Source organism: Lutjanus erythropterus, chromosome 10, assembly GCF_056507025.1.
Source record: "Lutjanus erythropterus isolate fLutEry1 chromosome 10, fLutEry1.hap2, whole genome shotgun sequence".
Lineage (NCBI taxonomy): Eukaryota > Metazoa > Chordata > Actinopteri > Lutjaniformes > Lutjanidae > Lutjanus > Lutjanus erythropterus.
In genome coordinates this window covers 19,408,957-19,432,503 of record NC_139326.1, presented here as the reverse complement: position 1 = coordinate 19,432,503, position 23,547 = coordinate 19,408,957, and the positions used below count along the sequence as shown (strand labels likewise).

The window sequence follows — 23,547 nt, the reverse complement described above, 5'->3', positions numbered from 1 at the left end:
GTGGCAATTACAGACACATATCCCCTGTCCCTGTGGAGCGTGAGGAGAGGCTCTCCAGCTGCAGTGTAAACAACCATGACACTGCAGGAACTGATGTCACGCCACATGAATATCATAGCTTTGAAGTGGATCGTCTCCTGTGAGTCAATCCTCCTTATCTTTACAATCTAAAACTTTTGTGTATGAAATATCCAACCATGAAAAATTCTGTGAGTCCTTATTCACAGAGAACATTGGTTACAGATAGTTTGAAGTTAGTCAGGTTTTAGCAGCTTCCAGTGGTGACAGGTTTCTCTGGCAGATAAAAAAAAAAATAGTACCAAAATGTGGACAGAAACCTGTCATACCAGTCCTGCACCATTATCTACTACAGTTGTCCACCTGTAAACTCAGTATATTCCTAGGTTTTTCCCTGAAATGCATATAAATACACTTCTGCCCTGCTGCAGTACCACACTCTGACAGACAGCCATTTCAATCATGATCATGAGAATATATTTAACGTGAAAAGGTGCAACACAGAAGTGAATTTTAGGTCACTTTAAAGATGTTTTTGTCGACACCTGAATGTGCATTTCTTTGCATGAGTGTGTACTTACAGCATAGCAATGCCCCAGTGTTTTCCAGCCCGCTCCCCTGCGGCTTGGAAGCCAGACAAACCGATAAGGGCCACAGTGGGGGTAATGGTCAGAGGTCCGATGTACTTCAGCAGGATCCCGGGCAGACCCAGCGCTCCGATACACACTTCGACCAGGGATGACACAATGATAGCCCCTTGGATCTGACAGATCAAAGAAAATATAGAGACAAAAAAAGGGTTAATAAAAAAGGAAGAAATTGTGAAAAAAGATGGAGAACTTGGACACAGCTGTAGTTTTAAATTATGTTCACTTTGAATGAACAACTCAAACCCATGGAGTGCAACTGCAGGCTCAGAGGGATACTAGATGATATTGACTGAGGCAACTGAAAGTAGAATTTAATTTAACACTTAAATCTGAATTAATACTTTCATTTTGCAAAACAACCTCAAGGTTTCCACAGCCTTTTGTAAGGAAGGGCCCTGCCTCATTTGAAATAAAGAGTGCGTCCGCTAACATCAAAGGAATTGACTACATTTTTATGAAATATAAAATTAGGTTTATCAAGCTTCAGGCAAAATGAGCAATGACACTAAATCTGGGAGCAAAAGGTTTGTTTCCACCACACCAGGTTCCTGGGGACTAGGAACCTGTGGAGGAACTAAGCAGGGACCAGAGTCTAAATAAAGTCCCATTATTTTACTGTCCAAAAGGTCTGTGTTCAGGGGGTCATAGATTATTCTCAAAGGGTACAGGAGCTTTGGGGGTGGACCTTTCACTGCTAAAAATTTCTGACTGGAAGAGTACTCACAACACTTTTTATACTGTTGCATCACCGTTGTTGTATACTGCCCTACAAAGCCTCACAGTAGTAACCATGCAAAGGGTAAAACTGAGAAAAATGGCTTTAAAGTTTTTTTCACTGGCCAGATTTTGTAATCTGAAACTTTGTCACAAGGCAAAACAGATATTAAAAAATTAATTTTTAGTTCAAACTCAAGCAAAAAAGTAGTAACTGTTGTTAGCCTTTGGACGGCAGTATAGTTGCACACAGAAAAATCAAGGTTTAAAGCCAGCTTTTACATTTTCATACATAAGCAGACTAATTTGCCAAATCTTCACAGGTCTTTAGACTGTGGTGAAAACGCAGACAACAACGGGCTGAAGGAACCTTTTAGTTCCTTGAAAAATAGCTCCTGGGACTGGGTTCAATGTATTACAAGGTATAAATGTGACTGAATTCTTCAGGCAATTTGTGGAACTATCAACACTGATCATCAGATGAAATGTATGATCTGTTGGATTCAGCCCACGCTGATCAATCAGATCATATGTTTGCTTCGCAGTAATTACTCAGCACTTGCCACCTCTGCAAACAAATTTCCTGGAGGAAAGCTTGTACACAAACATTTCTCGCATCCCCAGCCAAATTATGCATGGACTCAAATTTATGAATCAAAAATAAAACTAAGAAACATTTTGTTTGCATCATGGTTGAAGGAGATGCGGTTAAAGAATCACAACTGTTCCATTTTCCAACTGATAGTTCTGAGTGATAATCCTGTTTGTTCTGTCTTTATCCATCTTTGTGTTTTCTTCTGTCAGCTTTTATCACCAGAACGTTCCTGCTGCTCCCATTCAACAATTTGATTCCATTTGATTGAGTTAAGTCTCTTTTACACGTCACATGAAAAACAATTACTCAACTGGCTTACGCAAACGGAAAAAGGTTAATGCAAATTAACAGCGCCTGTCACGGAAAACTAACCCCTGCAGCCATATACAAACAGTGATGTTCCTAACTGGAAGAGTAAAAAGCATTCCTTCAAAAAGTGCAACTGTTTAAACATAAAAAACATCCTTTATTCAACTAAAGTTGTGTAAAAAATTGTGTAATGAGTTATTCAAGTTAAGTTGAATAACATCTTACTCTACCCTAATATTTACTGAGCTTACTTAATATTTACAATAAGACATTTGGAGCAATATTTTTTAGCCGTATGAGACGTCAATTCAGTTTTAAGCTTATTCCCTCTGGCTTTCTTCCTATCCACCTTTGTAGACTGTCTGAGTCTTTCATTTGTCTTTCTTTGCCTCACCTCTCGTATCCTGGGGTGCCAGATGTGTTCTGTGTGGAAGAGCTCTGTGCTGTTAAAAACAGGAACTTCTGGCCATGGAAAAAGACAGAGAGATGAGATTAATTAGATCACTGGGTGAATCATAACACTAATTATTCATTAGGGGCATACAGATATAAACTGGCTGATCCCATTTGGGAACTAGTCTAATTCTCTACTGTATTGGTAGGTTTTCGATGCTAATAATGTTTGGAGTTGGGATCAGTAAACAAAGATGCAATAGCCCACAGATTTTATATCAGATGGTAGTGTCTACACTGAAAAAGACAAAGGGGTTACCTGTATTATTACACTTCCATTTGTCCAATGATAGGATGGCTCTGGCTGGTGCAAGGAAGGCAAAGGCGCTGGCCTGGAACAGAGGCAACCTAAACACAAGAAAAGCACCATTAAGAAATTATGTAACAAGTCCATGGTCCAAAATGAATCCTTGCCAAGTGCCAGTAAATTTTGGGTAAACTGGGGTCACCATCCAGGTGGCTGGTAAATAATTTGTAATCATACTGTAGGGGCAGGTTTAAATGCTGTGTTTTTTTTAGGTGTACCTGCTGAAACCAATGTGACCCTGTACTGTACCCTCTACTGTACTGTACACTGTACTTATTGTGTCGTATTATTTGGTACTTTCTACACAAAAGAAAACATAAAGAGTGTTTGAAAAATTACAGAGGTTAGTGTTTTTTCTGAGAGCAAAAGTATGAAGTAAAACATGGAGCTCAAAATCACAGTATGTACTGCTGTGTGGGAACAGTACGAGTTTAAAGTATGATAATGTAATTGATTGTTCTTTAGTGAAAAAGTTCAGAGGAAAAGTTGTATATCTGATGTTTTCATTCATAACTGTCTATGATGTGATGCTAAAGTTGAGGTTGCATTCTAAAAAACCTGAGGTTGAATCACATAATGCATGTTGCATATTTATAGCAAATAAAAAATAGTTTGGGCTGGTAAGTTTTCTTAGTTTACCTGCCAGGCACTGGACTTAGACATTTGGCAAATGAACCAAAAAGTTAATTTTGGTTACAAGCTTGAATTATAACATAAATGTCAAACAAAGGGAGTTTAAAATTTAGTAGCAAGCAAAGTGATTTTCTGTGTAGAACCACCGAGTGCCAGCACTTGAATTACGGCTCATCATTGTGGGATACAGAGTTATTGCTGTTCTTGCCAGCTATAATTCCCATTTATCTGACAATCATTCACCAAGTGGTATGTAAGAATCCCCCTGGTCTTTTGTTGGGTAATATAAGGTCAGGTAAACACAGGATTGGGTGAATAAGACCAGATAATGCTGGCATAGATCTCCCTCCCTCTCTCTCCTTCCTTTTCCTCTTCTTTCAGTCAAACCATTCAGTACCACTCACACACTAAGGAAAGCTCATAAACATGTCATATTTTCTATAATGGACATTTCTCTGAGCGACTAAGATGATGGTCAACCACACTCTACAGTATGACTGGCCTTTATAAATTACAACTGGAACAAGCGATTGTGGCAATAGAGGAATATCACAGGATCTGATCAGAGATAAAACAAAAAAAATCAACTATAATGACATCATATTACTAGAAATGTCAAGGACAGAAATAAAAGGCTATGAATAAACCAGAAAAGGGAGGGAGGATATTTATTTTCTTAGGAAAGAGGAAGTGAACACCAATGAGAAAACTATGAATTAGTGACACACCTGTTTGTTTTGAGCAAAGAGTTTCACCTGCACACACCCTTCAAACCAAAAAAAACAATTAAATCTTTGATCTTTATCATGTAATTAGATTTTCTGACCTGACAGACTGGGGTTCACCCAGTGTGTATTCAAAAATGCAGTCATTAGTCTTTAATCAATGCTGTTTTCCAATTACATTACACCCACATATGTGTGTGTAAGTTCTTTTATACAGCTGCTTGTTTCCAATTTGTGTACAAAGCTAAACTAACAAATACATTAATGGAAAAGATATTCTCAAGAACTAGTTATATTTTGAAGATTACAGGAATTTAGGCTTGAGACCTCAAGATAGGTCATTTAATTCCCTGTGCTGAGTGAAAAAATTCAATGCATAAATAAATATTGATGAGCAATTCCTCTGCTGCATCAGAAATTTCCCGCTTTTGTACAAAGAAAACAGAACTTCATCTCAAGTTAGAAAGCGTGTGGTTATGCTAGGCAGTTATGAAAACATAAGGAAAATAAAAAGGGACTTTTATTTTCAATTATGAAAAGTAAAGAAGCCTGATTATGTGTCTTGTCCAGCAAACACAAAATTATGAGAAAGTGAGGCAGTACAGAGAAAAAAAAGAAAAAAAAAAAGACTGCAGAATTTCGAAAGATAAGTTCACACTGAATCAGCTACACGGGTCACATGTCTGCACATAGCAGCTGCACAAACACACAGGATACTTGGATGAGGGCACACACGTATGCTTCACCTTTCTTGGAAAAGCATTTGGGCGTTTTCTGATGGATGTCACTTGGCACCATGATTCATCAAAGCTGTGAGACCACACAATATTTCATCTCTTCCTCCATCTCTTCACTGCTGCTATACTGCCGGTAAACTATGCAAGTGGCTGGTAGACTTGCTTCATTCATCAGCCAAAAAAATAATGTTTATTTATTGAGTGACTGGTAAAATTTGTTCACTCACAAGCCGTTTGGCTGGTGGAAAAAAAGTTAAATTTGGACTGTGCATGTAGTGTCAGAATGACTTTTGATTAATCACTTGTGATTACATTTAAATGCCCTGCTAAATATACAAATAAACTTGTAGCATAAATCAGTTAGTATAAATGTATGTGCTAAAAAAAAAAAAAAAAAAAAAAAAAAAAAAAAGACTGTTCTCGTCTATTGTTGGTCATCAACTTGCTAAAATAAAAACTTCACATATCAGTCCGTTTCCACAAATTATGCAGTTTAATAGTCTGATATTCAGATTGAATTCCTATTGAGTTTTGTCTGTAATGAATTTAATAATAAATGTATCCAATGCAACACATTTTGGGTGCATTCAGACATGTATCTGACCACCAATCAGATCCAATAAAGACATGATTAGTACAAACATCCCTTTGACAAGCCAATTTAATTTCCTTGCTTAATAGGCGGAGAAATTATACTGGTAACCTTCTTAACATATTTTTCTTTACCCTGCTTTCCTCGTCTGCCTTTTTCTGTTTCTATTCAGTGGAATTTCTCAGGAGACAATAATCCACAGAGACATGGTGGCTGTCTGTGTCACTTCAGCTCAACGCTGCCTCTGAGAAACTGTAGGCTGTTGGTGTGACAGGAATGCCATTCATGTTGAAGCCAAGACCAGACTGTGTCTTTGTTTGTGTCAGAGAGTGAGGAAGAATGAGAGAGAGAGGAAAAAAAAGGTCTAAATTTTAACTTGAGAGCCAGACGCCCTCTCAGAGGTTTCTGGAGGCTTCACTGAACCGAAAATGTCCCTGTTGTTGCTATGACAAGGCAAATACAAGCCTCTTACATAAAGAAATGTTTGCAGAAAATCTCAATGTAAAATCGGTCTAAATAGTGTAGTCTGCAGTTTTCTACCATTATTTTATTTAAGAGTAGACGAGGACTACACAGCCACGTAACAAACTGAAAATTTTTCAAATATGAAAAAGTAACCCTGATAAATCAGTCTCTCATAAGTTCACACTTTCAAGTGCAATACTATGTCTGCCTCATGCTGCTGGTACGATATCCTAAAACCTAACCTGCATTTTGCTGACTTGTGGTTATGGCTTTTGTTAAACAGCAGCTGGAGTTAGTTGATGGCAGCTTGTACACAACTCAAAACCTGTTTGGGCTCATGTGGTGTGAGGCTATAACCCAGTACCTAGGGGGACACCTGGCCAGAGGATTAACAAGTTAACCATCCACCATTTGTGGCCTCTGCATTTTTTTGGAGTTCAGAGCAAGGTTAGCAACCTCACCCTGTAAGAAAAAGCTTAGGCTACAGGATAACTGATGCATAATAGAATTTAAAGAAATAATAAAATTACAAATTTGCAAGTTACAGTACTTGGTCAGAGTTTCCAGTAGGGTTGGGCCACTGTTCATTGTGATGGCTGACAGTCATCGACCACTGAGCCTTCTACCATCGTAACACTATGATGTAAAAACCTTCTGTTTTTGAGGTTGTGTGTTCCCTCAGAGTTGCCATAGAGATGTTGCCGTTTTTGATGTGGGAAATAAAATAAAAGGAGGCCGATGTCTGTCTTATTTATTTTCTTTTTAAACACAACTAAGTTAAGGACATGTGGTGATGAAACTAAGACCCCTTTGAACCCAGAAACGACATCATCATCCATTGTTATTCTTCACAGTGGACATTGTCATTTGTCAATTTGGTAAACGTCGCCTAACTCTAGTTTCCAGACATGTATTTGTTCCTCATTTGGACACTGTGAAAGTACACTAAACAAGAAGTCTGCTGCAAAATCAGCAAAATCCAAGTCAGGCTATGTGTATCAATATAGCAAAGTAGCTCATATTGATACACATAGCCTTTCTCTTAACTTCCCCCTGTATGTTTGAGTAAGAAAAAAAAAGAAGTAGATAGGACAGTGTTTGCACTCTTTTCATAGAGGCATCAGTCAAGGCCATGCAGTTGGTGTCAAAAAGAACAGCGAGTATCTGTGACCGTCTGGGTTTGTCTGAATGAGGTGATTTGGCTGTTGCACTCCCAGTAACAATAATGAAACACTCAGACCCTGCCACGACATGATGGAAAGACTGGATTTATTACAAAAATGGAAAATACGTCAGAGTTCACCTAACTGAAACGCTCGTCATTCATGAAAGAATAATGTCACCTCATCCCGACATGACCTGGCTTTTATTAAAACCCAAATGATATGATGATATCCATGGCAACAGGTAATGCCTAATGTCAGTTGTACTTTGTCAAAGATGAACAACTTTGGTTGATAATCAATGTATTGATTTCGGGATTCTTTGTGTCCAAGTTGGGGGGAAGGAAGATGACAGTAAGATGAAAGTAAAATCGACGGAACATTGTATTCAGGAAGGCTACTGTGCTTTACTCTGTGACACATTTATTAATATCTGGAAGAAGGAAGGATTGAATCAGCATTGTTCTGGAATCAGCAACTGTTGTTTCTGTATATCAGGCAAGACTGAACGAGCCTTCAGAGAACACTGTGTCTTCTCTCCATGCTGCTTGAAGTAAAGAGATTTGATTCATCACACCAACTTAATTTGTAATTCTTTGGAGAACTAGCAACACTCAACTCAACTCTCTCAGTGGATTAGAGCGGTTATGTGTTATATCCACCTGGAAAAAAACCTGCCATTTATATCCTTTGCAGAAGGCATAGCAGCTACTAACATATCAGTGTAACCCAAGTGTATGTGTACTTTTATTTATTTATTTTTTTGGTGGACAGGAACTTGACTTAACTGTTCCATGTTTAAGTTGTATGTTTTTTGTGATATGTTTGAAAATAAAAGAGACCTTGATCAAAAAAGGAGTACCCCAAGGGCAGAATGAGGACTGAGAGAGGAGTGAAAAATAAGGAATGTGTGGAAGCAGTCAGTGGGGTGACATGAGGTAAAAAAAAAAGGTGATTCAAAAAATAAACAAATTAATAAGTGCATTAAATGTAACAAATCAGGGAGAAACTGGGTCAGATGAGCTATTCCCCACATGTGCATACTGGTATGGCTGAAAGCGTAGATTTCCCTCTTGGTCAATAGGCCACAGATAAAGAAACAGCTGTGTGCTTGATTGATATGTAGCAATTCACATTGGTTGTCCAAATGTGACGCACCACATGTAGCTCATTCCTCTGGCCTGCAGTCAGATGCCATGACTTTATTTTCTGGAATCTGTTCACCTTCTGTTTTGTTGTGTCAATTCAGAGAGTATGTAAGCTACTTCTTGAAATTTAACAGCCTGTGCGTACAAAAGGGAAAGCTTTAGTCATGCCGGGACAAATGCAGTCACATGAACGAAACGAGGAACTTAAAATGCTGTTAGCTCATCTGTGGGATATTTTTATAGGAACTTATCGTGACAAAAACAGATGTGTATGCATCAAACCTACTGTGGCAAAACAGGACGTGTAAGCCAAATCGCAGCCCAACACACTTAAGACATACTTCAGACAGACATGAAGAGGAAGGATGCGCAAAGAGGAACTTAATGTCGACAATGGCCCTTGTCTTTAAGTGGTACTTATAGATGAGTGGGATCGAGTGGAAGAAAGAGAAAATAAAAAGGGAGGAAGTGAAAGACAGACTACAATGTGTGAGTTACAGAAAAGCTGCAGTTTAGCATTTGCACGTAGGTACAAATGTACTTTATAATTGGGAGTATGTGTGTATTTAACCACTTTTCCCATTCGGTTTATTGTCATATTAAACTGAACATCTTTGGGTTTTGGTCTGACAAAAAAACTATATATTTCAAGACAGTTTCAAAACAGCATTTTTTGTTGAACCCTGTGTGTGAGACAGTATAGTTTGTCTGTTTGTGTGTGTACCTGCAGCCCAGCGTGGTCTGTAGCAGGGTGGTGATCCCCACACAGAAGAAGATGGTCCCTATGAGCTGGCTGGTGGCCCACTGATCAAAGCCGACACACATCGCCTCAGCGAGGAGGAATGGCACTGCGATAGTTCCACTGAAACATGTCAAGTAGTGCTGCAAAGGCAAGAAGCGACAGTTGGTGTGTCTACTGTTTGGCTTAGGTCAACATGAAGTCCATACTTTACACTGTTAAGTCAGCACAGCACAAAAACACAATAGCTGCAAGTTTTGAACATGTTCTCAAATACATCTTTTTTTGGATTGTAAAAAAGGATTCCAAAAGAGGCTTCTGATATTCTCCAAAAATATCAGCTATCAGCCAATCAGCATAACTGTTGCAGTGTTGAAAATCCACTCCCACTCGAATCTTCCTCTACCTGATCTGGATTGCTACCTGTGAGGATGAAACCTCTGAACCTAAAAAGGAAGCCTTCTTATCTGCAGCAAACCTCAAACCTCAAGTGCACATGTGTAAGTTGGTCAGCATTACTGGAGCCAGGCAGCACGAAACGTCACACATTGTAAAAGATGTTGTTTAATCCTCTGAACAAATTTGTGTCCAGGTGTTTACTGGTGTGTTTTGCCCCAATATTACAATAGCAAATTTAAAGAATTGAGCAGTCTTGGTAGGGATATGTGCACACTCAACCCCTTCTACATTAGATTTCTTTTTTACATCAGATATTGAAGATCTTCTCAGTTATGACTATGTGACAGAGGGAGATGACAGAGGACAAAAGTCCAGATACAACACATTGTGGTCACAGTGAGGACATTAACACACAGTCCACAATAGTCATCATGTTGGTGGTTCAAAGTCCTATTTTTGTGTCTAGTGTCCAGTTGCATAATGAATATTGTAGTCAGTCAGATGAAAAATACTGCACTGAGATGACAAGTGCAACCACAGTTAAGGACAAGACACACCCTGACTGCACAGGACACGTGTACTGTAGGTGCATGTTTTCAGTCCATGTGTTGAGACATTTCCTGTGTAATCATCACATCTGTTAGTCAGGTAAACAAAATATACGATGACTGATAATAAACACTGTAAGTTGGCCACGTAGCTTTGTGAAAAAACTGAACAGTTCAGTAGGTAGATTTACCTGCAAGCCTAAGAACACACACAGGTACCAGGGCGGGGTGTCTTCGATGGTGTAGATCATATCCATCCTCCTGGCATCTGTGCTGTCTGTGCTGTCTAATGTCTCAGACATTGAGCTCTACAGACACACATAGAAACAGGATGCATGATATCTTAATAATTCATATCTTTCTTGAGTATTGAGTTTACTTTGTCTGGTAAGGGTTCAAAGTAATGCATTCTGGTCTAGCTTTTTATGCAAAAGTACAGTCAAATAACTTCCTTACCACACCTAATCAGATCAAATGTTTCTGTAAGAACAGCATGTCTGAGCAGATGTGTAGAAGGGTGAAGTTTATGAATGATAAAAAAAAAAAAAACAGAAACCGTGATAGCAACTGCATGAGAGAGAACAAAATGCTTGATTTCAATCTCTAGATGAAGAAAAATGCATAGTCATAGTGACAAGAGGGAAAAGGGAAAAAGAAAGAGGATAAAACAGTTTGATGAGTCAGACTGACTTCTGGTCCACTTGTCATCAGCAATTTCCTTTGCTTGTTCCTTTACAGTGGAAATTAGTTTGTGTCTTACTGTGTTAAATACAAAGAACCAGGTAAATGGTGAAACATAAAACTGAGTTGCCCAACAACAAATGTTTATTAGTTAAATTCATACAATAAAAAACAGTAAATAGTGTTAAAAATGTAATTCATAAAATGATACTGCATGTAAGGATATAGCTATATTGTTCAGGATTTATTTCTGGAGGATTTATTTATTTTTACCAAGTTTATACAAAAACACAAACAAAAGAAAACTACACACACGTTTACATCTTGATACACCCACCGACAAATTAAAAAATGAACAAACAAACAAAACAAAAAAGGTTGCAAGAGAAGCAAACTGCAATCACCATTTCTAGCCATTATCTGTCTATATAGTAGTCTTTCTTTGTTAGTGGTGGAGTCTGCTCAGACTGCTTTCCTAAAATCAAGGGATTCACAGCAAACCATTCAGCATGTAACCCAGTGCAATTTCATCTCAGTGATGTCAGCCTCGCTGTTTACTGCTCACTTACTTTTCAGCCATATCAGAGCTTTATTAAGTGACTGCTAATGTGAAGTGAGCATTTCCACTGCTGCTGCTTCACATTAAAAGCAACAAGCAAAAGGCAGGGTGAGTTGTATCATGAAGCAGACACAGGAAATGCACCGTCTGTGCTGCTGTGTGGAAAACTACTGCAGTCTGGAGCATGAAATCAGATGCGCTCAATGATTACTGACTGACTTCTTTAATGAAACAATCCGAGTTTGTTTGAAATGTAAACAGATATACCAGTTGCTGTTCAAACAGTGTTTTCTGTAGTATTAAACCATACTTGTGGTTACTACAGTGTGGCAAAATTTACTAGGAATGAAATGTTGAGGATTACAACTTTAATAATGTAGGGGAAAGGTGAGGGAGGAAAAGTGAAGTGAAACTGTGATTATGAGTGATTATGTGCAAGCTTTTTTGACCATGTGACTGTGCGTCAGTCTGCTTAAATACAGGCTTATTTTGGGGTAAACTAGCACTTCAGTTGGGACGAGGATTGTGTTCCACTGCTCCATTTTTCTTCTCCAGTTACCTTTTCTGCTCCTTGATTTTCTTTAGTGTAGATGGCCATCAGCTCTGTGTTCTCAGTATCTTGGTCTCCACTGGCACCACCTACTCCGTTTACCACCACCTAGATACATAAAATACACAGATTACTTTTTTCTTTTCATAAGGCAATTTTAATTACAGTTTGTGAAACCATGTTAGTCCAGACAACAGATTGAGGATGACGCATTGTCTTTGATGAACCCTTGGCGGGCTGACAACATGACATGAAAAGGCGAGGTGAAGTGAAGCGGTGTAAAAATCTGTGTACGTGCGTGTCAATGCAATTCAGTGTGAAAGAACAGAAATGAGAGATTAGAGGCTGGAAGAACAAGGCAATGAAAGAGATTTGGTAACCTGTGCATGAACACGTGCTTCCTACAGTATGCAAACACACCTTATAAACAAATTCCTTTCACCAAGTATGTGTGTGAGTGGGTGGTGTATAAATGTGTACTTTTCCAGTGTATATCCTGTATATATCTGTGTCATGTTAATCAACAAAGCCAGGATTACTATAAAGAGGTTAACACTGTGAGAATGATGAAAAACATTATAATTAACCTTTAAAGATTATTATTCCTGCCATACACCTACTTGCATGTTTCTGTGCCCGAGGGACAAGAAAATGCAAAGAGACAGAAAAATGCAAATAGAGTTTTTACTGTAGAGTCCTAAGACCCATTCTGAGAAAAAAATTCAGGAAGAGGAAAGACCTTTGAATATACTCAGGTGTTTCCCACACGTAAACACGTTCTCCTGTGCCTACATGACAAAGACTCAGATTGCACAATGTGTTGTTTATAGAAGTACTCTGTGTTCAGGGCAGATGATCAGGGATTAACAATAAATGTGCAATTGTTATCCTTATTTTTTTTTTTTTAAACACATTACTGTTATTTTCATTTGAGACAGCCATCTTTGTTCCATCATGTTTGTAATGGCTAAACGATAAAAGCTCCTGTGTTTAGGTTAATGTATTGTAAACATAGCTTGTAGTAGTAGGCAATCATCCTGAATCCTTAACGTTCAGTCTGTGTCATCAAAATATGTTAAATAAATATTTCCTGATTAATGGTTTGTCCTCGCGCCATTAAATTTAAACTAATGTTTACACACCAAGTTCAACTTACATTCAAAGTTCAGCAGCAGAAATAAGATTTGCACTTTTTCTTTCCAGACATTTGCAACATGCTCCCCTGATGGTGACTTGTGTCAGGCAGTAAATAACAATGGCTGAATTTGATCACTGTTTTTGCGTTTTACCATGGCATTGAATTGGGAATCGAGAATCGTTTCTAGTTGATGGCATCGACCACTAAATTTGTGTAATTGTGACATCCCTAATTCAGAGACAGAAACATCTCCTCACAATGGGACAAAGTAAGTGCAAAGGAAATTTTGGGCTTATATCACAGTTTCTGCCTTTTGAGTTCTATTGAAGCAGTTTAGTGAAATATGAACTGGTATAGGGAACACACTGTAAATAAAACATTCGCAGTATAAAGTTGATATGATGATTTGGTGAACTAGTGTTTCTGGGCACCAGATGAATGCAAGTTATCAGACTTTTTAGCTAGTTTTAATCTCCACCTATTCCTGTAGGAAATCTCTGGCTCTTTAACTGATAGATGCCAAAAACAGTAAAATGTGTGATATTTTCATCTGTGATGCAGTGTAAGTATAAAGTCTAAATACTCAATTAAATTAAAAGTAATTTTAGCAGCAGGCTAACCGAGTTGTTTGTTGCCTTTTTGCCTTTTGACCTACATGAAGCCGTGGCCCTGTGCCAAGAGGACAAACAAAGGAAATGGATGGACTGAGCGGCAGCAGCAGCATGTACCAACTGGCCATGAAGTATACTGTTTGTGTGTGTAGTTGGGCTGTCCACTCACACAAATACATTCCAAGCAAAAACTAATGCCAAAGCGTGAGTCAATGAAGGGGGGGGGCAGTAATTATAGGGTTGTGTGCATACTGGCCATACCCCAGTCTTTGTCATTTGTGCATTATGTGAGCTTGCCTTGGGTATGTTTTTGGTGTGTCTGTGGTTTTGTCTCCCTGGCAAAATAACATAACAGTAAAGAAGCAAGGCAACCGATCACAGAAGTGTACCGGAATAGGGTAGAAATCTGCGCCATGTTTTGTCTCCTCTTCATATTTTCCTCCTTCACTGCTGCTGTCCATCGATTTGGAGGTGGTATTCTTCCCCACACCCATCCTACTGTCTTCAGTGTTCTCCTCCTTCTCTGTCCCCCCTCTGTCTCGCTCTGGTGTGAACTCTGCAGATGAATCCTTCAGTCCGATTACATCATCCAGGACTGCCTCACCTGCTTGGATATAAGCAGACAAATAACAGAGAGATCAATATCTTGATTCATAACTTTAAGGGTTGTAATATCCTTACTTCACTGTGAAGGTCTGATCACATCACAGAGCCTGAGTGGCTGCCAGGCCGTACTTCTTGTTGATTAGAAACTTGATTTATCTCAGGTCTCTTGGGCTATTCTGGACAACAAAAGTTAGTTGACCATTTATCATTTATATCAAATAAAAAAGAAATCAGCATGCTAATTACAGCTTTTTTTAAATCTAAAACAATTTCAGGTATATTTTCGACGCTGTAGGATTTTTGACACAGAACAGATTAGGAAAGCACAGTTTCTGTTCTGGTAATTTGATTAGGTGAGAAACCAATCCAGAGCTGAAACCACTATTTGGATAATCAGTTAATCATGCAAGCCATTTTTCAAGTATGACAAGAATTAACTGGTTCTAGCTTCTCAGCTAACATCATTTTATAGCCCAAACAATTAACTGAATAATCAAGAAAATACTCAAATAATCATTAGCTCTTAACTGACTGAAATAATAAGTTGCCTTTGGAGAACAATTTCTACACTTCAGTTGATGATCCATACTGCCAACAAGTCACCATCTGATACAGGAAGAGAGCAGAGGGCAAATACATAGAGAGGCAAGATTATGCAAAGAGAAAAGGAAAAAAGACAAAGTAAAACATGAACACGTTTGATAGAGAGGAGGAAGAGAATGATCAGAGCTGAGAGATGCTGAGAGAAAGATGGGTGAGGCAGAGAGAGAAAGTAATGTCAGTTTGTCCTAGCAAGGATGGTGCCATCAAATTTATGGCCAGTGTCTTTTATTCAGTGTCGTTAACTGACAGCAGTAGTATCAAAAGCATGAAAGAGTGAAAAGTTGCAAGCCTTCAGCATTGAGAGCTGTCACTCAGCTGTCTGCAAAACCAAATAAAAAGACACAATAACATGTCAACTAAGAGTGAATCAAGAGTTCCTACATCTGGTCTTCTCTTGATCTCAGTTAAGTTTCCTGATAAAATAAAAATGGACTAACTAGCTTCTCACTACAAAAGACAGACAGTGGATGTTTTCGGGAGCAAACTGACAAATATGATACCTCAAGTGACATCTCTGACACCACTGTCTGGAATTAACAAAACTGTAAGGATGTTCCAACTTTGTTTTCATATTTGAAAATTATAGTACTTGGTCTTTTAACAATATTTTGCTGTTATGCAACATCTTGGCTCATTAAAACATTTGCATTAGCAAGTTCACGAACCACGTGGCACTGTAAATGAAACTGCATCACATACCATTATGGTACTAGATCGGAGTCAGCGGATAGGTTCATTTGAGAAGTAGTGTTATAACACAAGGACATGATGGATGATGGATCACTGAAGAGAAATAGATACCTACAAATGTTGACCTCCAAATAATTAGCCATAGATGAGTGAGAAGTGAACGTGATCCTGTTTCCTTTGATGCAAAGGTGCTCCATTATTTAAAAGTCATTACCTTCATTACTAAGAAACCAAATTATCAAACCAACTTTTAGGTTAATTATTAAAACAGTGTAACAATTTATTGTCTTTGTGTTTTTTATCCCCATTTTTTATTATATAAGTCTAGACAGTGAAGGTAGGAGTGTGGCATTGGCTGCTTTTCATAATCTGACAATTTGCTCTTTTTTATTTGTGCCTTTGAATTAAAAACTCAAATTTATTAAAAAGAAAGTGTTTCTGGTGGATTTAAAATGATGTTTCATGAGTTTCTTACACGCATATGAAAAATAGCAAGCCTGAGCAAGTAACAGTGTTTGTATCATTATTAAAAAAGCAATTGCTATGTTTTTGAGTATAACTCACATTAACAACCTCTTAACAAGCTGTATAAAAACAGAGTTTAGTCTGTGACTGTCAAGTTCATTAGCTCTAGCCCCTGCCTGGTAAAAAGAAGAACAAAAAACAAAAACCCTTGTTATATATATATATATATATATATATATGGTCTTGCCAATCAATTTACACAAAATAACTGCAGTTTCCATCACCATATTATTCAGAAAAAATGTACATAGAGGCAGCTTGAGCTCTAAAAACACTAACTATACAATCACAACTATAAAGTTAGAGGCCAGCTGGGAAATTTACCTATTTTCCCCCTAAATCTTAACCAGAAAGGCAATGATGGCCCCATAAATAATAGTTACACAGAAATATTGCAATTAGATGTATTTCTGAAATTGTTCAGTCCTTAAAAAAAACAAAAAAAACAAAAAGTACATTCATATATCTGACACTCCATGGTTTTCACATGTTAACTGTCTTACCACCTGTGAGCAGAGGCCTACCTAGCATCACCTGTACCATGCCTTGTTGCCACCTTTTGTCTATGTCCTATTCCCTTCTTACAAGTTTTTTTATTTATTTTTTTATTTTATCCCCAAATATCGTTTCCCACCCAGCCAGTCTCCTGCTTGCAGTGTAAAAATGTTGGGATAGGTGTAATACCTAGTTGACACATCCCATCACTCCTGTCAAGCTGGGCGGCTGGGAGCATCTGTGTGGAAGGGGCAAGAGAGAGAGGGAAAGGAGGAGGTAGAAGAAGAGGAAAGAGGAAAGAGAAGAAGAGACGGGGGGAGGAGGCGGAGAGGAGAGAGGCAGAGGGGTCAAGGATAAGGAGGAGGAGGGAGGTGAGACATAAGTTAATTTGACAGACAGCATTTAATAACAAGCAAAAAAGGTTAGTATGTAGTGTTACTGATCTGTTAAGCAAATATGGCTTTAGGAAGGCTGCAAGAGTGAATCAGGATGCAATTAAGCCCTTCACCTATAGAGAGGGTGCATGTCATTTTAGGAATAATGAGGTAGCTGGTCCTTGTCACAGGTGACAGGTGTAGCCAGCAACCTTACATAGACAATCATTGAGTTATAGATGATAATTGCATTATTGTTTGAAATGCCACAGTCAAGCCACCGTTCCAGTCAAGATCAACATGTTAGTATGAGAAAAAGAGCCTTTAAAAGTCATAGAAGAAGAGAGTGGAGTTCAGCCGTGGTTGGGGATGAGGTTGAACAAACTTGATACAAGCTCATCACTTTGGCGCGTATGACATATTCATAATGCATAAATTACAATGTAAAGTTATGTTTGACCAGCCAGACATCATTTTGAGGAGCTACTGCCCAACACTAAGAGGAACAATGGACAATAACATTATGTGTGTTCTGTTCTCTTATGTATGTAAGATCTTTTAAAATACACTTTTCCACAATCCACTGAGGGTCACTGGTGAGGCTTTTTCTCCTGCTTCAAATACTTAGCAGTCTGTCCTGCATGTTTATCAGAGTAATGCTACATGAAGCTGTCACATTAAACTTTACAAAAGCAATCGTTTGTCAGTCTCACATCAAATGGTTGGTCCTCCAGAGCAGCTTTAATTTTTCTGTCTTTTAGGTACAATAAAAGGGACAATTTGGTAAAAGCTTTATGTTAAACTTGAAATAAAATGCCAAATGATATAACACAGACTCTACAGCCTTGTTAGAGAATCGAATGATGATTCAATTTTCTATTCTAAATATTGCAGCAATTTATTGATTTGTTTTCAACAATTAAAGTTAAAGTTAACTAAAGAACAAACAACCCCTAAAAAACAGAAAACAAACAAACTGGATTTCACATCAAACTCTCAATGCTTTAAACGGGGCTTCATGATATCATATGGGACAGATATCTGAGGTAGACTGCCTTTGTTTCCTCTTAAAAATAAACTGGAATTAATTAAAGTGTAAAGTCATTAACCAAACCGTAGACTTACTACTTCAACCTACCTGCCACACTTAGAGTAGTTAAGACCATTCAGTTTTTTTGCTCAGTGAGAGATATCAGCATTATCAGCATGCACACTTCTGGATAATCTGATTTCACTGTCTGCATATTTACTCGTTGCATTGTCTGAATGCAAATATTTCGTGCCCCATCATGATACAATGTCATCATGATGTTATCAGACCCATATCATAATAAACCAGAATTATCCTGGTGACATAATGACAAAAATCATTAGAAAGTCAGTCTTCTCTACAAGGCATTTTCTGACCAGTGAATACTGCACAGATCACATGAAAACAGAGCATATAACTGACCTCAGTGTTGCCCAGCCTGAGGCTTTCACAGCTCTGAGTCAGTTGTGAGATGTGGAGTGTGACAGAAAGTATCCCAACAGTCTCTGGGTAACTTAAAGACTGATGAAGCATGTGCCAACACCAGAAGAGCCATGCTAGTGTAGCATGACATCCTCAAGTGTCCTTCTCCACTGTCGTCTGAGAGACAGAAACACTCTCCTCAGTCCTCATGTTTTCTGTCTGTGTTGACTGGGAAACCATCCACACACGCACACACACCAAAACATCAGACAACCACTGAGAAAACAAGAGAGACACGGGGAACTGGAGCGAAAGAAGAGAGAGCTAAAACTGAGTTTATGTGATTATGTAAGAGAGAGGAAATATGCAGTTTAATGAACATAAAATAACTTTTCACATTAATTAAAAGATAATATTTAGAGGATAGAAATCATGGAAAGCGTGTCATGTTTAAAACAAAGTAATGTCAATAATATGTTAGATATTTGTGGGTGCAGTCAAGCTCTTGAACATACACACCTGTGCATGTTTGTGCGTGACAGCGGTCGACAATTTACACGTGACGGGTTCGTATTTCACCATGAAGGGGGAAGCAGAGGGGAGATTGTAAAACGGCTGCAAGGTCATGTTTACATTGGTCAACTTCCAGGCACTGGAGCAGAGGTGAATGTAGATAAAAGAGTTCATCTAAACGGCACAGTTACAGGATCTACAGGCTGTACCACTACAGTGGAAATATGAGTTAAAGAATAAGAGTTTAACAATTTCAAACAATACACCTGTAAATGTTTTAATGCAGACAAAAAGGCCAGAAGTAAGCTGGTTTCTTCCAGCAGGTTTCACCAGTGATCCCAGGAGGCCAGAGAATTATGTTTGCTGTCATGAAGACAGTAAGCTATGAACTTACAGATGACTACAAACTACTGTGTAGGACTTTGTGTTGAGTTTTAATGCTATATTCTACCTTCTGTAGTGTTGCAACTAATGATTATTTTCACTATCAGTTTCTTTTTATTTTAACTGTTCGGCCTATCAAAGATCCAAAAGTGGTGAAAAAGGCTCTTTGCTATCCCCGTAGACAATGGTGATCTTTTCCTTATTGCTTTTAAGGTCCAAAACAAAAGTGGATTGAATTTACACCTGTGTACAACTGAGACAAGAGCAATCCTATCATTTGACAAACTGGAACCAGTTAAAGTTATAAGCTAGTCTTGACTTAAGCGAATAATTGTATGACGATGGACAGATAAAGAATTTATCTCATCTTCTACCACTAGTTCAACCTTGAAATTTAAGTAGTGGACAAAAGGTGGCTTTCCATTTTGGGTCAGGGCTGCATTTTAAAATGTTAAAGCCTTGTTTGTTCAAGTTGTCTTTTTTTTAATTAAATGTTATGTATTTAAATGTCTTTTTTGTTAGACCCTTTGACTATGATTTATTCTCTTCAGATTGTATATAAAGCTTAATACTCTGTATGAAAGGTGCAAGACAAATACAGTTTATTAGAATTTTTGTTTGAGATACTATTCATTGTAGATTATTACTGAACTAGGCTGATAACTTAACTACTGACTTTTATTCATTGTTATTCTTTTTTCTTTCTGTTCAAAATGATTATTTAGGATGTGATCTGATATGTTTTAATTACAGAATTTACTAGTTCTGAAGACATATGAAGGCCCTCTCTCTACCCCCCTTGACTGGCCAGCTTTACTGGTTTTAGGTGCACAGTAGCTCAGTCTAAATTTAGATTCTGGATTTGTGATGTGTCATTCCTTCTGGGGGGTTTTCAGAAGCACAGAATTTGGGTTCAAACTATCAGAACACCTTTAAAAAGAAAAGAGGAACTAAATAATGAAACCAACTAGTGAGGTTTGTGGTTGGAACACACCTGTAGACATTTCATGTCAGACAGAGGGTTCCCATTTAGCCTCAAGTAATTTTTCTTTTCTCTTCTCTCACACAAGTCAGGTGGATACTAACCTCGGATACATGTGCACACATGCACGGATACATGCACACGCACTCACTTGTTGTAAACATCAAATCATTGTGGCAGCTGTCAGTGGATATAACAATCAATATTATTATCAGTCACACAGAAAAAGCCAGAGCTCTTAGGAAGACATGCTTTTAAAAGAGATATCGCAGATGACTTGCTGATTCATGCAACCAGTGCACACAGGCATGCGCACACGTGTGTGTGCAGTTCTGGTTTTGTAACTGTCATGTTGAGCAGTTCACTGGCTTGACTGAGCCATGTAAACTCAAATATTTCTCTTTATTTATGTTTATCAAAAAGAGGAAATACAGCCAAGATATAAGGCTAAAACTTAAAAAACAGAACCAGCAGTGGTATATTTCAAACACCTTAATATACCTTTTGAATTGCTAACAGTTGAGCATTACTACTTTTCATCCATATCAAATTGCTTGGAATTTGCATTTTATTTATTTCTATAGCTTGGTACACTATATTTATTTTATTTCTAATTTACTACTATTTTACCTAACTGATTTCTTTCAATTACTATTTTCTTTAATGTGTCAAATCAGTTCAGCAACTTTATTTATCCACACACAGACAAACACATCTTGACAAAACACACTGACAAAGGTAAAAATGTACAAAAGAATGTACGTAGCAGCAACTAAAAGTGCAGCATCTTGTCAGCACTTGCGACTGGATTCGGGATTAATAAACTGGTTCTAAATTTTCACCACAAAAATCACATGGGTAACAGCATTAGTATGTTTTTCATATAACTTTCACTTCCCGTCAGTTCTACCAAAGGCTTAACAGAAGCATTAAATTGAAAGAAAAAGGTGGCGACAGCTGGCAAGACAACAGCTTAGGTTGCAATGATGTTATGGTACATAAAGTACAATAACATTTTATAGTACATAATGAGTCACATTGTTGTGTCGGGAATTTAATCAACTTCCAGATAAAAATTAACTTGAACAGTGCAGTGGCCAATAATCCTGCTTTCTTTGGCACTTTACAGTTTAGCAGCATGTGGACTCCCATGCTGTGCTGTACAAACACATTTCTCAATAAAAAAAGAACCAAAGCAGCAGGAAAGACAGTCACATTTAGATCAGGGGAATAGAGATGTGCAGCCTTTCACTGTATTTCTCTCCCGTTCTCAAAGCAACACCTACGCCCACACAGCGTGCCATAAGCAGCACATAAATGGGCGTTAAAGGTTAGACACGAAAAAAAAAATAGTTTCTCACATTTGTTCTCTAACAAAGTAGGCCTGTACTGTAACTGTACACGTTTTTCTTTTAGGTTGTTCCACCACCCACAGCCTCAGGCATTTTTTCATCAAGCCCAGTGGGGATATTTAAGACTAAAAAGGTATCCATTGTTGCTTGAAGTTGATGAAAACCTTTAAGCCTAACCGAGCCAAACTCCAGCTGTGGCTCACAATGGGATAACCAGTTTCATTTGCTTGTACAGTAACTGTGGAGACAGATTACCTCCATTCAGCCCCGTAACAGTTTCATAAAGATCAGCTAAAAATGCCTGACCTGACATGTCAAAGCGGACACTACTTTTTTTTTTTACAGCAAACACAGTTATTCAGTTCCATTAAAAGTGGGTCATCACAGAGAAAATGGTGTGATTTTACTCTGTTACAACATTTAAACAGGTTAGAGGCCGCCTGGGCAATGTGACATGTAAAATGGACTGTAGTATTATAGAGGTAACTTTTCGGCAAATATCTGCAACTTCAGGCCATTTTCTCATACACAGAGCTGCATCGATTAGATGATTGATTAGAAAATCAAATGAAAATCAGGTCCCAACTATTTAGATGATCAATCAGCTGTTCCACTATTAGCCTACAAATTTATTAACTACAAAAATAAATCAGCAGTATAATTAGTAATGAAAATAACCATTAGGCAGCAACTAATAATTTTCATTATCAATCACTCTGCCTTTTTCTGATTAATAAATTCACCGTTTGATCTATAAAATGTCAGAAAATCCTAAAGTTTTTCATCAAATCATTCCTTTGGAGAAGCTGCCCGTGAATGTTTGGCAAATATAATTAATATATATATTATTTTCTCAGTTGATTACCTATAACATTTTACCAAAGCCCATTTTGTCATATCCAAATTCCTTACTTTGCTCCAAATAGTCCTTAACACAAAGACATATAGCTAATATCATAGGGGACTAAGAAAACAAAAAAATCTTTAGAGTTGAGAAGCTATGAACACATATTTTTGCCATTTCTAATTTTAAAAAAAATGACCGAAACAGGTTGCAGACAAATCTTTCTGTCCAGTCAACTACTTGGTTAAGTGATCATTTCAGCTCCAAAGTAGAATTTTCAACATTTCATCATATTTTCAAAACACGCAGCATCACCACAACCAAAAATACACACACTTTGTGGAGGGACTTTTGTGGTTCATGTAAAGGGTGTTCGCAGAACAGGGGACAGGATGGACAAAATAAATAAGGCTCAGAGAGATAAGGAGACATCACTGGGCGAGGCTGGTCACACACAGACCTGATAAGAAGCCAGGAAAGAATAGAGATCAATGAATGAGACCCAGATCAAGATTTTCAACAAGGTCACATTCCTCTACATGTAAAACATTATTATCCTGTATACTGAAGGTGACCTGCATGAACTGAATGGAGACTAAGCCAGATTTAACAGAACAACAGACTTTACTGTTGCGAGCAGCACTCACAGAACGAGTAGGCAGCCGCTTGACTGTAATCAAATTAAACTGCTTTGGAAATCGATTAATTGTTTCAGTCACGGAAAAAAATGCCATTAAAGAGAGAATTTTCAGCTTTTCTCTGTTTTATACGACCTTAAATTCATTATCTTTGGGTTTTCGTTAATAGGACAAAATTAGGAATTTCAACATGTCACCCTGACTTCTGGGAAGTTGCAATGAGCACATTTTAGAGTCTTCTGACATTTTATGGAGCAATAAATAATCGAGAAAATAATCACCAGATTAACAGATCATGAAAATTACAGGTAATTGCAGTCCTAGCCACTTGAGTGCAACTGCTCATTCCTTTCT

At 37.9% G+C, this 23,547-nt stretch overlaps 1 protein-coding gene across 3 annotated transcripts in view; it reads right to left on the bottom strand.

Moving 5' to 3' along the window:
* slc23a2 (solute carrier family 23 member 2) overlaps positions 1-23,547 on the bottom strand; it is a 36,714-nt gene that overhangs the window by 4,996 nt on the left and 8,171 nt on the right. Inside the window, exons 2-9 of one of the 3 annotated variants that reach the window (XM_084728535.1) lie at positions 16,843-16,891; positions 14,124-14,341; positions 11,995-12,093; positions 10,387-10,503; positions 9,234-9,391; positions 2,999-3,087; positions 2,681-2,748; positions 600-781 (exon numbers count right to left, since the gene is read on the bottom strand). In XM_084728535.1, the coding sequence (XP_084584661.1) occupies positions 600-781; positions 2,681-2,748; positions 2,999-3,087; positions 9,234-9,391; positions 10,387-10,503; positions 11,995-12,093; positions 14,124-14,341; positions 16,843-16,891 (980 nt within the window). The remainder of the gene's footprint in view (positions 1-599; positions 782-2,680; positions 2,749-2,998; positions 3,088-9,233; positions 9,392-10,386; positions 10,504-11,994; positions 12,094-14,123; positions 14,342-16,842; positions 16,892-23,547) is intronic. The other 2 variants (XM_084728536.1, XM_084728537.1) reach the window with 2 other exon arrangements.